The sequence below is a fragment of the Danio rerio genome, chromosome 25 (genome assembly GCF_052040795.2).
Source record: "Danio rerio strain M-AB ecotype USA chromosome 25, GRCz13ab, whole genome shotgun sequence".
In the NCBI taxonomy this organism is placed as follows: domain Eukaryota; kingdom Metazoa; phylum Chordata; class Actinopteri; order Cypriniformes; family Danionidae; genus Danio; species Danio rerio.
The window spans coordinates 34,954,530-34,972,018 of record NC_141045.1 but is presented as its reverse complement, the minus strand read 5'-3'; the positions used below and the strand labels follow the sequence as shown (position 1 = coordinate 34,972,018).

Sequence of the window (17,489 nt, the reverse complement as noted above, 5' to 3'; positions counted from 1 at the left end):
CAACAGAATTCATCTACGCCATGTGTTTGAGCCGAGGTCTTCAGCTCTTCTCAGGTCTTGTTGCCTAGAAACCTTGATGACACCCCCCTTGTGCGATTGTTGCCTCTGCTCTTGGCTTCACTTGCACACAAACAAATCAAACTCGTTTGTATCTCCAGAAATAGTTCATTATAATGCTTTTTTTTCCGTCTTCCTCTTCTATTCACATCACCCATTGCTCAATTATCGTCTTATGTTCTGGCCCTATGAGATAAAGCAGTCACCTTGGTGCTGACGTGAAGATGCACTACATGTTTGTGTGTGTGTGATTATGGGAAGGAAAAAGGTAATGGATCCGCCAGTGACGTAAAGGTTTGCCTACTTGACTTTGTGTACACCGCAGATTGCTTCTTGCCTTTAGGCTTGCAGAGGCAGTTCATCTTTTAAAATAAAAATAAATAAACTGGAAGACTGGATGGAGATCATAGCTGTGGGGACATGCGTGTGATACCTGCAGGTATTGTTTTGTGTGTGTTTTACATTGCTAGTTGTTGTAATACGCTCCTGTTTAAAGAGAGAAGTTGGGAAGGCAGTGATGAAAGAATGCCCGGCTTTTGACATTTTTGTTGTGTGTTGTCAGCGTTTGAGCGGTCAAATACACAAACAGGAAGAATACACACGCCTCCATGTGTTAGTCACTACAACACTTGTATGGTAATTTCCATAATTACTGAAATGTCTGTTAAGGAGAGTGCAAGAGAGGAAGGCTTTATCTTTAGAGCTAAAATTGCTAGTGAAAAGTTGTTATTGTTAGCTTTATGTCGATGTAAAGTTAGTTAATCAAGTCGGTGAAGTAACTTTTTGTAGATATAGTTGAAGTCAGAATTATTAGCCCCTGTTTATTTTTTTCCCCAATTTCTGTTTAACGGAGAGACGATTTTTTTCAACACGTTTCTAAACATAATAGTTGTAATAACTCTAATTAATAACTCTAATTTCTAATAACTGACTTATTTTATCTTTGTCATGATGACAGTCAATAATATTTGACTAGATATTTTTCAAGACACTTCTATACAGCTTAAAGCGACATTTAAAAGGTTCATTAGGTTAATTAGATTAACTAGGCAGGTTAGGGTAATAAGGCAAGTTATTGTATAACGATTGTTTGTTCTGTAGACTATCGAAAAAAATTAGCTTAAAGGGGCTAATAATTTTGTCCTTAAAATTGCAGGGTTCAACGCTAAGGATTTTTTCTACTGGCCCGATCGGACCAGTGGTTCAGATTTTTACTTGCCCCTTATTGCCCCTTTTTGTCACTGGCCCCACCAAAAAATAGCTATTTCTTAGCCACAAATAAAAAAAATGTCAAAATGTTTGTAAATCTAGAATTTTAAATATTTAAAAAATGTTAATAAAGTGTTTTGCAAACAAAAGTAGCAAAATGTGCAGGTATTTTATTGCAAAACAAAAGATGACTGACCTGCCAAACTAACGGCAAACTTCACAAAACATCACTTAATTTTTTTAGTCGTGGTGAACCCTTGTAAATGTCTGCTTCCAAAACGTTAGAGACAAATGTTTTCCTTTAGCATCATCACTTGATGTTGCCGCCATGTTGCTGTCTCTTAGCCTTACTGGTTGTTATGGTATAGCTTACATGCTCACAACATCCAATCAATTCAGCTTTCAATTCAGCTTTATTTGTATAGTGCTTTTAGAATGTAGTTTGTGTCAGAGCAGCTTCACATAAATGGTCATAGTAACTGGAACAGTGTAGTTCAGGTTTTAGTGTTTAAGTTCAGTTCAGTTCAGTTTAGCTCAGTTCAGTGTGATTTAATCATTACTGAGAGTTCAAACACTGAAGAGCAAATCAGATAAGAGGAACCAAGAAGGTACCATTTGAAGGCTTAAAAACACAAATGGTTTCTCTATTCTGACTGTATTTGCACGCAATTGACAAATAGTCACAGGCAAATTAAACTTTAGTGACAGGGCATTAGTGGCCCGATCGGGCTAGTAACGATCCTGTCTACTGTCCTGAGCATCTCACATGCTGGCCCCGGGCCATCGGGCAGTCCTTATTGTTGTGCCCTGAATTGTGTTTAAAAAATTTAACACTTTTTTATTCTAGCCAAATTAAAACAAATAAGACTTTCTCCAGAAAAAAAAACATTGTCAGACATTCTGTAACGACTTGGAGGGACACTGACAACAGAAGGTAGGATCCAAATGCAGGTTTAATCGTAGTCAGGCAAGCAATGGTCAAAACAGGTGTAGACAGGTATATTGAGACAGTCCAGAATCGTAGTCGAATAACAGGCAAGGAGGTCAGAAGGCAGGCGGCTAAACAGGATAACAAGGAATACCAGGCTAGGGTTTACACACGGAGAAACAAGACAGGGAGAAACGCGTTGTAATGTCACTGGTACAGCTAACAAGACTCGGCAACATGTGTGTGAAAAAGAGGAGTTTAAATAGTCCAAATAATCATTGTGTGAGTGGCTTCAGCTGTGAGAGTTCAGTCTATGACAAGGTTCAGGTGGTGAATGCAATCAAGTTAGATGAATGAGCATGGGTGTCAGGGAGAAGTGCATGTATGAAAATGTAGTCCAGGAAAAGGCGGAAGTGTAGTTCTAAGTGTGTGTTTGTGTGTGAGTGTTTACCAGCGACATCTGGTGGTTGTTCGCTGGTTAACATGACACATACTGTAAAAATTTCCTTGCTCTGTTAAACATCATTTGGGAAATATAAAAAAAAATCAAATAAATGAAATGGGGGGCTAATACTTTTGGCTTTAACTGTATATTTGGTTTCATTTCATTTTTATTTATGTCTCCTCTACGAATACTAGGGCTGGGTGATATAGCAACAAAAGAGTATGATAATTCATGAAATAATGTTCCATATTTTTCACTATCGATAATGGTTTTCATTTTGTATAACTTTAGGGCCCTATCATACACCTGCCGCAATAAGGTGCAATATGTGTTTGGCGCGATTTGCTGCTGTTTTCAGACCAGCACAACCCTAATTTTCACGTTTTGCGCCAAGTTGTTTAAATAGCAAATTCATTAGTGCCACTTTGTGGACTCATGGGTCTGTTCAACCCAGGCTCGTTCTGAAAAACGTAGTCCTGTCAATGTTTCTGGAGACTGCGAAAAATGTCCCGGGGGTTGAAAATTACTTTGTGAAAGGGTCTATTGTCTGATGTTTGAAGTATGAAAAATTCACAACCTGTGCAAAAGTTATAAAAAAAAAAAGAAATGAAAGGCACTAGCACATCATATCCATAATTAAGCTAACAATTCAAATGACAAGGTTCACTGAACGAATGAGGAAGTTCAATACAGGACTTTTTTAAACTCAAAATACAAAATGCCTTATTCTGATGTCAATAACTTTTCTACAAATTCCAAGTAGTATCTCCACAGAAATGCAGAACTTAAGAACATACTGTAAGAGAGTACAATACCATCAGAGTACTTCTTTTTTTAGTCTACAGTCGAGTTGTATTTGTGACTGTATGTGTACTGGCTCTGTTTTGTAAAAGGAGTATCATCTGCTACATCTCTGGGTGTGAAAACTGTTTAATTATTAATGCTTGATGACGGTTGTAGCACCTGAGCTAATCGAGAAACCATTCTCATGTTCTCGTGTTGCCATAGAAAGCAGTGAACCAGTGCATAATGAGGCACAAATGATTTACCAGGCCATTCTGTGAGTGTTTGGTAGATTATTAGAGTATTTTTTCCCCTCGCTGAATCACCTTGCTGAAGAAAAACAGTCGAAGGATTTTTATTGAGGTTGTGCTCAACAAAGGATGTGCTTCTTGCTAGAACCTGCAATTATATTCAGAGCAAACAAAACAACAATAGATGCTCAGAGATGTGTTCATTTGGATGTTTTTAGATTAGTTGCAAGGATTTTTCTGTTATTTATAGTGAGTTGCTGCTGTGTGCAGTTTCTAGGGTGTTATTGTTGGCTGTTACTGTAGGTATTTCTAATGTGCTTTGAGAGATATCTTAAACTTAAAACTATAAAACTAAACTATCTCAATATTCTCTGCTTATTCACTGCGACAATGATATCTGTGATGATAATTCATATTTATGTGTGTAAGGAGAGATTAATTAAATCTGGAATGTTTAAAGAAAAGTATTGTTTTATAAAGCTTCCCAGTACTGGGTTGAAGCTGAAAGGGCATCCGCTGCGTAAAACATATGGCAGAATAGTTGGCGGTTCATTCCACTGTGGCGACCCATGATAAATAAGGGTTTAAGCCGAGTGAATTTTCAGTGATATATGATGATTTTAGTGAAGTTTCATAAAATAATTTCGAGAGGAGCACGTGATATGATTGAGCACTACTGGCTGCTCATCTGTAATCTGTAATAATCCAATCAGTGATCCTAGTTTACTATAAATGAATCATTTTCTTCCTACTGCTCTATCTTCGTTTTGGAAGAATCCCCCCTTCCACCCCATCTCCTCTTTTTCCTCCCTTTTCTAAACGGGAAACTCTCTAGACCTACCTGATATGCTTATTGACTAGGCGGGAGCCCTGCGCTCAAATATCTCCGAGCTCAGGGTTCTCTCCGAGGACAGCATGCCAAACCTGCTATAAATGCTTAGCATATCTAAGTGGGAACTCTTGAAATATTGTCAGTGGAATGTGCTTTTATAATTTATATGGGTAGAGTTGCTGAAGTTTGCCCTGCGCGCTTACGTTTCTTCTTTGGTTTTGTGCGTCAGGCTTGTCAATGCTATTATTCAAAAAAGGTAATGATTCGCACTCAAGTAATTGCTTCGTACTGTTTTTATTTTTGTCTTTCTCTTACATTCTACGGGTGATTAAAAGACACAGATGTTTCGGTACAATGTCTTCCTTAGTTCCTCACCTTTTATAATTTATGCAAATTAACCAGAGTTTACTCAAATTTATTAATGAAAGTTACTCATTCATAAAATGTAAAATATACAATAATGAAATACATACACAATGCATTTTTGACAAATATCCTTTTATTACATGTTCCACTGATAACAAAATGGTACATACAGTTTATTAAACTGTATATTATAATAAACAAATAATATAATTAAAAATACCTGCTGTATGGCAACCGTTTTCTATCAAAATCTAAAAGTAAGTAAACCGCTCCTCGTTTGTGGGAAAATACTGTGAACATTTTCTTCATTAATCTGAAAAACTGAGCAAACAAATTTATATACAGTATTATATAATCTTTTAATTACTAATTTTAATTACTAACTACATTACATCATCAATGCTGTAAAGGGAACCTTATGAAATGGAAAAACACTGTGCATAGCTATAGCTAACTTATCTTAGCTTAGGCTTACCACTCAACAAGATCACAGTTGTTCTTTCACCACACTTAAATGTTGCCTGATCATTGCTGTTAAATTTTACAATGCAAAAAATTTGATCAATTTCATTTAATTCAGAAGAAACAAAGAATCAATTTCAAATAGCAATGGGTGGTTAAAAATACCTGTGTATCGCTATATACATCGTATGGCAAAAACTAGGTTCCTGAACAAGCTTGAACAGCATGTGAAAGAGCTTATTTAATACAATAAAAATACTAAACTGTCTATGCTTACCTCTTAACATGCTCACTGTTGATCTGCTCCTTCAAAATGTCGTCTGATCACTGCCGTTGTTGAGATTCAAATGCAAACATCTCAATCAAATCCGTGTTATTGAGTGAACTTTCTTAAAAAAAAACGTGAAGCAGTCTTTCCTCAATTTTATTAGCTTAATTATTTGCTCAAATTCAGCCTAATAGTTGCACTGGTTTGCTTAAAAAATAAAATAAGTCAAATTCATCTCTTGATTTTATTAGCAAATTCTTCTCTTTATTTTATAATAAATCCACAATATTCATTTTTAAAGAAAATATACACATTATTTTTAATGACTGCATCATTTTTTTAATGAAAATTACAAGCCTCAAGATTCATTTCTTGTCGGCTTAGTCCCTTTATTAATCCGGGGTTGCCACAGCGGAATGAACCGCCAACTTATCCAGCACATTTTAAATTTAATTTAGCCTACCTGCCTACCTATTCACCTGTACCGCATGTCTTTGGACTGTTGGGGAAACCGGAGCAACCGAATGAAACCCACGCGAACATAAGGAGAACATGCAAACTCCACACAGAAACTCTTGCTTTTAGGCGACAGCACTACTTTCTGCGCCACTGCATCGCCCTTATTACAGTGTGGGTTGCTATAAAGTTTATAAAAAATTCTGGCTGGTTGCTAGGTGTTTCATATTGGTCCACTCGAAAGTTAAAATTTGGTCCACTCAAAAGAACATATTCACAGTACATGTACTCCTTTTGATGTTACAGGATTTTCCCCCCACCAGTTTGACAATTGCTCATGTCACAAACTCAAACGTGTGGAATTTCATCTAGAGACTCAGTCATTTGGTCAGTCTTGGGTAGTTAAATTTCCTGTTCTGCAAGACTGGCTGCGATTGTGACATTTAGCTGTACTTGAGGACAGTCTGGAGTGTATGATGCGACTGCGGTGCAATACAACTCCACACAACTTGTTCAGGCCGGCATATAATGTGACCCTCAGCAAAATATAAACTGGAGCCAAGCCCAGATCCCCGAATTCCCATCGATTCAGATAGATTATATTGTAACGATTAATGTTTCACATCACAAGCAACACAAAGGACATCAGCCATGTTGTACAGTAAATCTTCCTGCGGTAGAACAATAGATCCACTATCTTGCGAGTTCAGAGTTCAGCTATTGAGTTACACACTAACATATAAGAGGATACTATAAAAATATGAGGGTAATTCGTGACTTGAAGACCGGGGTGGCGGGAGGGTTGGCTCAACATAGAAGGACCGCCACATTTTAGAGAGTCTACAAGCTGATCAACATAAAACCTATATCACAAGCACAACATGAGGATGTTTCCTACTGCACTCATGTGTTTTTTATAGTTTCTACATCATTTCATGACAAAAACTGTAAAAAATCCAAACTTATAATGTAGTTTCAGAATGAGGTTTTACTTATGCTTAGCTCCTTTAGCAGAATGTAGACAAGATAAGTCTTTGGCTTTAGGTTCTTGATGTTTTACATTAGAAAATTTAACATTCATATGAATTCAAACATTTTCATTCGGTTCTATTTCAGAAGTTTCCACAGCGGAATGAACCGTCAACTATTCACGGCATATGTTTTACGCAGCAAATGCCCTTCCAGCTGCATCCCAGTACTTGCAAACACCCATACACACACTCATACACTACGAGCAATTTAGTTCATCCAATTCACCAATAGCATATGTGTTTGGACTGTGGGGGAAACCGGAGCACCCGGAGGAAACCCACGCCAACAATTTAAATTTAATTTAAGACAAAACATTGCATATTCGATAAAAACAAATGGTTAATAATTTAAATGAATAATATTTGCAGTGGCGCAGTAGGTAGTGCTGTCGCCTCACAGGAAGAAGCTTGCTGGGTCGCTGGTTCGAGCCTCGGCTCAGTTGGCGTTTCTGTGTGGAGTTTGCATGTTTTCCCTGCGTTCGTGTGGGTTTCCTCTGGATGCTCCGGTTTTCCCCACAGTCCAAAGACATGCGGTACAGGTGAATAGGGTAGGCGAAATTGTCCGTAGTGTATGAGTGTGTGTGTGTGAATGTGTGTGTGGATGTTTCCCAGAGATGGGTTGCGGCTGGAAGGGCTGCGTAAAAAAATGTGCTGGATAAGTTGGCGGTTCATTCCACTGTGGCGACCCCGGATTAATAAAGGGACTAAGCCGACAAGAAAATGAATGAATGAATGGTTTGCGCAGTGAGTTATTATTACAGTAGCGCGTTCCAATTCACCTATAGCGCATGTCTTTGGACTGTGGGGTAAATCGGAGCACCTGGAGGAAACCATATTCGATGAAATTTTAATTAAATAAAAATTAATTTGACTGAATTAGTTGTGACACGTTTTTAAGGAACTGCAAACTGGAACTCTTCTGCAAGTTTCTCTTTCTCTTGACTTGTTTGGGACACGTCTAACTCTGCACTTCTGCATTGCTCCATGTTTCATCATCTTTCTCAGTGTTTCCTCAATGTAAATATAAGTTCAAGTCCTGCCCGCTGCCTACCATGTGAATATATATGCATTATTTCGAAAGCTCTACTGACAGGTTTGTAGTGTTAAACAGGATATCACACCAGTCCTATAATTAGCACAAAGCATTTCAGAAAATAAAAAAGATTTTGAGGGAACATGAACATGTTTGAGGGGCAGCACAGTGGCTCAGTGGTTAGCACTGTCACCTCACAGCAAGAAGGTCTCTGGTTTGAGTCCCGGCTGGGCCAGTTGGCATTTCTGTATGGAGTTTGCATGTTCTTGCTGGCGTGGGTTTCCTCCGGGTGATCCGGTTTCCCCCACAGTCCAAAGACATGCACTATATGTGAATTAAATAAACTAAATTGACCGTAGTGTATGAGTGTGTGTGTGAAGGAGTGTGTGTATGGGTGTTTGCCATTGTCCTCTGGCATCAACAAGGCAGTTGGGCCCACAGAACTGCTGCTCACTGGATATTTTCTCTTTAAACCCTCTCTGTAAACCCTAGAGAAGGTTGTGCATGAAAATCCCAGTAGATCAGCAGTTTCTGAAATACTCAGACCAGCCCGTCTGGCACCAACAACCATGCCACAATCAAAGTCACTTAACTCACCTTTCTTCCCCATTCTGATGCTTGGTTTGAACAGCAGCAGATCATCTTGACCATGTCTACATGGCTAAATGCATTGAGCTGCTGCAATGTGATTGGCTGATTAGACAGTTGTGTTAACGAGCAGTTGGACAGGTGTACCTAATAAAGTGGCCGGTGAGTGAATATATTGCCAAATAAGCATAGTAAATACATTGTGTGTTAATTAGTTAAGTACTAAGTACTAATAACTCCACATAAAATGAATTACTATGCTCAGTATATTGAATCCTGTTAGTATACACTGATTTGCCTAAATCTCTTTTAAACGACACTTCCCAACAGAACTGTTCATTCCTTTTAAAATGAAAACATTTTAATTAACCCAGCAAATTAAAGTGCAACTTCACAGCAATAAACTATTCCTCTGGGCTTTTCCAGAGGGAGGAGCTGTGTTAATAATGCCAGACGCTTCACCGACTCCTCAGTGAAGAGCTGGTAAATGATTAGGTCTAGCTTCATGCTAATACTCTACATATAAGCCCCGCAGGCCATGAAAATTCCTGAGGTTGGACTGAAGGAAGCACATCTCAATCTCTTACGTTCACAGACAAGTGTAGGCAATATCTACTACATTCTGCTAACTACAGAAAGAAAACAGACACTTCATGGATTGACTGTCTTGCTAACTACACTGTAGCGTTAGCCAGAGTTAGCCATCTGAATGGTTGTTTGTGCATCTTGAAGAATGACATTGCAAACAGGCAATGGCGCCGCGATGGCTGTGGATGTTAATACCATGGAGAGGAGGTTGGAACCTGCGCTCAGTATCACCCGGACAAGGTAGTGCTGAAGATGGGCTGTACAGAGGATACATAGGCTTTAGCTGGAATATACTTGATTACATCTGCGGTATTGACCTTAATCTGCAATGCAGAAATGCGCTCGTTTTTTGCGATTGTTTTAGAACTGATTCTGACGTTGAAATGATTAATAAATAATAAACGGCAGAAAACGGTCAAACAACTCCCTCTACAAACAAATGTGTTCATGACTATAAGAAAGTCGAATAACATAATTAGAATATATCAGTTTGCAACATCAATCAGCATAACGAGTGATTTTTAACGGCTAAAAATTAATGGAAGTAAATGAGACTGGAAAAAATACTAAAGTTGCACCTTTTTGTACACGAAGGTCAACAGGGATATTTTAAAACTCGCTATATACTGCAAAAAAAAATCTTTCGACGGTAAAAAAAAAAATCATAATAATATTAATGCTAAAACCTTTAATTGGTTTGCGCAGTGAGTTATTACAGTAGCGCGTTCGATGAATTAGCTAACGCCTTTTCTTCAGAGACATGTACGGTGTGCAGATTTTGCGCGAGGATGCCATCTAGTGTTCAGTATGGATGAAAAAGAAATAACAATTATTATTATTATTAAAGTAGTAGTCTACATGTTCGATAGTTTGTGAATTTGAACCTGTTTACAAAGAGTTTCACTGACATAGTTTCACTTTCACTTTATACCATAAGTTGAGTATTCGAAATACTGAAAGAACAACACCTGTCGTTTTCAATACAGTGATGTAGGCTTGGTTAATTAGCATTGCATTATAAATTGTTTATAAAATACCTAGAATGGTTTAAAGAACACAGGTAATGCATATATTGCCACAAATGTTTGTGTATTGTCAGCGTGTTTGATCCATTTATCAGTTTCTAGCATCTTTGTTTTTTTGTTTTTTTTTGCTGTCCTGATAGCTGACAGTAGCCAAAGAGCTTAGAATAACCAAGAGGCGACACTCAATAGAACGCACTGTTGCCAACTATTTTCTACGAAAAGGCGCCAAGATCTGTCCAAAAAGTCACTAAAAGCCACTAGATTACGTCATACGTTAATTTCATATTACTAACGTCATCACGTTCTACCATTTCTGTTTGTTTAACAGCCTATGGTCAATAAAGGGGTTATTATATTTGCACTACGCTTTATGTAAGCATGTCAATTTAACTAAAGTTATTGCTGTTTGAACACAGTATATCAGTATAGATGTGTTGGGAATTTGCAGTAGTCTCTCAGACGTTATAAACTCAGACCAGTTCTGAAACTGTCACTAAAATATCTGTGATTGTGAAGAAGAAAAGAATATACGGTCAAATCAAATTGTTAAAATGAAGGAGAAGCAGATCGGTTAAACTTTACAAGAGAAATACCTCACACTGCTGCAGGTGCTAAATCATTTGCCATCGATATGCAGAGGGGTGTTCTGCTGTCAGGCTGCAGGTGGGAGAGGCTGCTGTGTGAGGATTGGGGTGCTTTTCAGTGCTCTAAGGCCGGGGGAGTGGCCGGCAGCATCACCCGCAGCTCGTTGAGAAGAGTAGGGACGGTACCTTATGGACAAATGACCGTCTATAAAAATCTTCAGTAACACATAAAAAAGTTGCTAGATTTGTCGCTAGTCGCTTTTTTGAAAATTTGTTGCTAGGGGGTCTGAAAAGTCGCTAAAAGTAGCAACAAAGCCGCTAAGTTGGCAACACTGATAGAAAGTTCCATTGCAACAGCAGCACCCAGCAACAGCCCCGCGATTCCGCCATTTTGGAGTGAAAGCGATCAGCTCTCTATTGGATCTTATTGCTGTCATGATGACAAGCAGCTGGTTTGTTTTTTATTTATTTATTTAAAAAGCGCATTACAACTGAGATACAACCTGAAAGACGACAATACAACGCTTACTCTCACCATCATCAGCACTTTTAATTGTTTATTTTACAGACTTATGATACGCTGTTGTTCTATTGGAGTTTTCATTCAAAAATGGCCGCCACGGCATCTAGTAGCTGTGTGTCCCAAAACGCACTAAAGTGTCGCCTCTTGGGCTGCGTCCGAAACCGCATACTTCCATACTATATAGTACGCTAAAATCAGTATACGAGCCGAGTAGTATGTCCGAATTCATAGAATTCGAAAATCAGTAGGCGAGAAGTACCCGGATGACTTACTACTTCCGACCAGATTCTGAAGTGTGCATCCCATGCACGCTGCGCCATCCCATAATGCCCCGTGAGAGAATTCATAAATGGAAGTGAGGCGACGGAACTGACACAGGTAAGTCACGTGACCATGACAAAATGGCGGATGTAGTACGTCCGAATTCCATTCATACTTTTTACATTCATACTGTAAATAACGTACTTAACATGCTACTAAACGAGTAGCACGTTTAAATTTAAATGCAGTACCTACTGAGTAGTAGGCGGTTTCGGACGCAGCCTTGGTGATTCTATGCTCTTTGCCGTAGCTGACATCTTTTCTTCAGAAACATGTATCTCGAGGTTTGTGCACGAGTGTGCCCTCTTGTGTTTAGTATGAATGAAAAAGAAATAACACTTTAATGTATGATCGAGTTATGCAATGATTTATTATTATAACAGTACTCGACTACGTGTTCAATAGTTTCCGTGTTTGAGCCTGTTTAAAAAGAGGTTTACTGACATGCTTTCACTTTATTTCAAAAGTCGAGTGGTTGAAATACCTAATTTTTCTGACCAGGTGTGATTTAATATCACAGCATGAAGAAGAACGCCTATATTTAATAGTTTTCAATACAGTGATAAAGGCTAAATCAATTAGCGTCTCATTATAAATATGCTTATGAAATGCCTAGAATGGTTTAAAGAACACAAATAATCCATGTATTGCCACAAATGTTTGTGTATTGTCCTCGTGTTTGATCCATTTATTAGTTTCAAGCATCTTTATTTTCTTTGCTGTCCTGCCGTGATAGATGACTGCGGCTAACATCTTTCCTTTAGAAACACGTATGTGGAGATTTTGCGCAAGGGTGACCTCTAGTGTCCAGTATGAATTAAAAATAAATGACATTTCCATGTATGCTCAAGGTATTCAATGAGTTATTAATTACAATAGTAGGCTACGTCTTTAATAGATTATGTGTTTGACTTACTGACTTACTTTCACTCTAAACTCACTTCATACCATCAGTCGAGTGTTTATAACATCTCATTTTTGTGACCAGAGGTGATTTAATATCACAACATGAAGAAGGATGAATATATTTTATAGTATTCAATACAGGAATAAAGGCTAGGTCAGTTAGGATAGGATTATAAATTTACTTGATACACCCAGGATGACTTGAAGAACACAAATAATATCTTCATGTTTCACCCATTTATCCATTTTTATTATCTTTATACTCTTTCAGTGATAGCTAACGTCTTTTCCTCAGAAAGATGTATGTGGAGATTTTGCGTAAGGGTGCCCTCTAGTGTCCTGTATGAATGAAACAGAAATTGCACATTTTATTTTCTGTTTCTTTTATTTCTTGCTTCACCACATCTTCCTTTATTTGATGCTGAAAAGCTTGATTAGCTTCATCAGTGTGTTTAAACATGGTTGAGCTTTGCAGGAGAGCGGGCAACCAGGAGCGGGTTTGAATAAAAATGAAAATGAATGCTTTTCTCCAAAAATACAGACCTTTCATTGGACACATATGAATTATTATCAGTAATACTGTTATTGCTATAAATACCAGAACATATTGTAATGTAATGTTTAGTCCATATCAGTCTGTGGAAAGTTGTTCTTCCAGAAGACGTTTGGTTTCAATCAATGAATGTTCTCACCTTACAGCCTTTCTATTTTTACTTCCTTCATTTGCGGAGTGATGTTCACTGATGATTTCACAGACATCACTTTCCAGACGCCACTGTTTGTGGCTTTTAGCTCATTTATGGCTCTGCACTCAGCTCCTGAAAATGAGAAAGATCATTTAAAGTCTCGTAATGGATGAATTCATGTCCATTATTTACTGTGGGAAAATATTCTTGAGAATAAAATTCTCCTTCACTACTATTTTCGCAATATATTTCTTTACATATGAAAAAAGCAAAGAATATTTTGTAATTCTTAAACTGCTTATGTTTTTTAAAGTGCATTACTGTGAATTTAACTTTTGAGGAGATTGTCTTTTGTAAAAAAAAAAATTGGTAACTAATATTTGTAATAATTTGTACATCACTTAAATTTAGGATAGCTTGTTTTGTTTTGTATAGCCATATTTTGTTTAGGAAATTACTCCCAGCGAACAGAACTTTCTCCTAACATTAGTGTTTAGTTGGCATTGATATACATCTTCACGATACTGTTGCAGTTTTTACCACTAGTTTTCATTTGCTTTTTAATATATTCTCATTTTTCTATTTACATTTTTGTTCAATTTTTTCTTTTAAATGTTTAAAAAGTCGTCTTACCCGATCTCTGTTTTAAGTGCTAAAATTGTAAGGGCACATTTTTTCATGTATTTTCACATCCAACGCTTTTGGAGAGGGGTTATTCTGCTATCCAGGAGATAATTGGAAAACGTTTTATTTTCTCCCCCTCACTTTTTTTTTGTTGAATGACATTCCTGAAGACCTTTTTGAGCTTAAACCTCTTTTTACAACTCTATCATATCTGGCTAAGAAATGTATATTATTAAAATGGTCTACTTCTTAAATTTCAACTATTTTCATGTGGATTTCTCAGTTGGCAGTCTTTCTTCCTTTGGAAAAATTTACTTATGACCTCAACCACAAACATGACAAATTCAGGAGACTTTGGGAACCTCTCCAATCCTTTCTACATAAACTCTGAAATTTTTATTTTAGGAGAGTTCTGGCTTCTTCTGTTTTGTTTTGATTATTTAATTTTTTTTAACATTCATTATTATTATTAAAAATTTTTTAAACTTACCTTTGTACATTTTTATTTAATTTGAAGCGCTTGGGGATGGTTTGTTTGTTTGTCTGATTGTCTTTGTTGTCTGTACTATTTGAAAATCCTTTAAAAAAAGAATTTACAAATGTTTTTATGTTACAAAAACTAATTATTAATAAAAATATACATAATAATATATACTTGAGTATATCTGTTAACTGTATATCTGTACATAAGTATAGTTACTGTGCGTTCACACTGAAAGTGGTGAGAGCGTCCAAGGTCGCTCAGGCCGCCCTGGCGACAACGCTGTCTGCCTTCAGCTCCAGTGGCGAGAGCGTCAAAATTCGCTACATTGATCTCGTATTTAAAGGGGCCGTTGCAGCATATCAGTTACATTCCTGCATAAAACATGCTTTCTAGAGTGAAAATGTTGCGCACTTCTTATCAAATTCATTTAACAATGGAAGATCAAGTGGAGAGTCGTGTGGCTTTGTTCCACTTAATTATCCAATGTGTCCATATGTCTGAAATATCCTGAAGCAGCAATACTGTTTTGTATTGTCGCATGAGTTTCCTGCTTTTTTTAAAGATAAATAAATATATAACATTAATGCACATTAGTAACTTATTTAATGCATGTTCCTGTAAGAAAACATTGTAAACAATTGTAATCCGGCGACCGCAATAATCAAACCTTCGGGAACAACTGTGGTCGAAACCAAAGTTCACAGGTCTGTGTTCTCTGAACTCCTCTCAAGCGGTGGACTTTTTCATTCTGATTGCTTGCCGTGGAAGTGCATCATAGCTCATTACCATAAAGTTAACTTGATTTCAACTCTCCTCGATGGCCACACAGGCGAAGACGCGCTGCTCCTCGCCACTTATCGCCGCCGGCCCTCATTGAAAATGAATGACTTCAAGCTACTTTGACGCTCTCGCCGATTTCAGTGTGAATGTACGCTTACATTAATGCCTGAGATTTTTATTTATTTATTTATTTTTTTGCAGTGGCTTAGTAATCTAAACTTGTCTAAAATATTTCTGTTCTGCTCTAGAGGAAGAACGTCATGTTCGAGCCAACGATCGGGACTACAACGAGAGATTCAGTTATGCTGTGAGTCTCTAAATGTATTTTATTATGTAATGTAATGTGTGGATTTATAAAGCTCATTTATTGTGTATGACCATACACCCAAAGTGCTTTACAATCATGAGTGGGGTCTCTCCACACCACCACCGGTGTGACGCATCCACTTGGATGATGCGACAGCAATCACAGGACAACGCCGCCAGTGCGCTCACCACACACCGGCTATTGGTGGAGTGGAGAGACTGTTATACAGCCAATTCAGTGGATGGATTTGATTGGAAGGCCATGATTAGTAAGAGGAGATGGAGGGAATTTAGCCAGGACACCGAGGTTACACGTCTACTCTTTACGAGAGGTGCCATGAGATTTTTAATGACCACAGAGAGTCAGGACCTCGATTTAACGTCTCATCTAAAAGACGGCGCTCACTGACAGTATAGTGTCCCCTTCACTTTTACTGGGGCATTAGGACTCACACAGACCACAAGTTGAGTGCCCCCTGCTGGCTTCACTAACACCACTTCCAACAGCAGCCTAGGTTTCCCATGTGGTCTTAAAATTCTATGTGGTATTATAATTCATTTTATGATCAATATTATTGACAAAAATGAGCACAAATCAGTGTACCTATTAAGCAATTTGACCAATTTAACTTGTACAAAATTGTGCAAGAGAAACATCCATTTTTTGGTCAAATTATAATTGTTGTGTCCCAAATGACACCATATACACTTACACACTATACACTTATTACTTATAACTCAACTGTGTAGTGTCGATTTTTTTATAAACAGAAACGCAAATCGTTTTTCTGAAGACATTTAACGGTCGCCAGTTTAATAAAATTAATTACCAAACTACCAAATAGCACTTATCATAAAAACAACCATATTCAACATAAGGTGGCAGCATAATCACTTACTGCACTGGTTCTCAAACTTTTTTCACCAAGTACCACCTTAGAAAAAAATAGTCTCTCCAAGTACCACCATAATGACCAGTATTGAAATACAGTAGCGTAGAAGGGCTAATTAGGCAGCTAAAGCTCTGCACTGTTCAAAAATGAAGCAGATTAATTTCTATTATTATGAATATGTATTATTGTCAGCGACTTTAAACTTAATAAATAGCTTGAACATTAACACAGCTCTTTGCATACAGGTAAAAATAAATAAATAATGTTTAAATTAAAATGTGCTTCTAAAAGTAAATTAGAAATGTTCTTAAAAATAAAAAGAAAACTGCTGTACTTAAATGTACAGTATTAACATATAGTAGCTTATTCATAAAAACCTGGAAATGTTCCTTGGACCTCATAAATATAGGTTATTTGTGATCATATTCATATATAAAATGTTTTTGAAATTTTTTAAAATTGATGTAGATTTAGGACTTATACAAATAATTTTTCAAAAACATTTTATATATGAATATGATCACAAGTAACCTATATTTATGAGGTCCATTTCATTTTATATGAAATCTGAACATTTAAACTTGAAATATATGATTTTGATTTACGTATTTAATTTAGAAATTTGATCTGCTTACAGTGTGTTATAAGCTTTGTGTGTCAGAAAAGCAAGTCATTAAACCACATCTGTCAACATTGGGATATAAAAATACGGGGTTACGCCCCCAACAACCGTTACAAATATGGGGAGGAGATTAACTTCAAATAATAAAATACATAACAGACATTAGAAAATTAAAAATTAGATAAAAGGTTTATCATATTAAAATCAATATACTGATCACATTGATGTTAGCATACATTTTAAAGGGTTAAAAACTGTGTTAATTTTTTTTTAAACTTTAATTATCTAGCGATTTCTCCGCGCACCACTAGAAAGAAGCCTGCTACCACTAGTGGTACACGTACCACAGTTTGAGAACCACTGACTTACTGTATGTGTCAGAATATTTCTGGCACAATCCAAAATAAATCAATCAATCCATCCTCAGCACGCTGTAAC

General features: G+C 37.1%; 1 protein-coding gene across 39 annotated transcripts in view; it reads left to right on the top strand.

Annotated features, from left to right (window-relative positions):
• atp8b4 (ATPase phospholipid transporting 8B4) overlaps positions 1-17,489 on the top strand; it is a 75,381-nt gene that overhangs the window by 6,460 nt on the left and 51,432 nt on the right. For 23 of the 39 annotated variants that reach the window (XR_015526662.1, XR_015526680.1, XR_015526672.1 and 20 more), the window contains exon 3: positions 15,479-15,537. Coding sequence is in view for 1 of the 39 variants with exons in the window: in XM_087312535.1 (XP_087168661.1) it covers positions 15,479-15,537 (59 nt within the window). In the remaining 38 variants the exon portion in view is untranslated. Of the gene's footprint in view, positions 1-9,259; positions 9,538-15,478; positions 15,538-17,489 lie in introns of those variants that run through there. The other 16 variants (XR_015526663.1, XR_015526696.1, XR_015526689.1 and 13 more) reach the window with 1 other exon arrangement.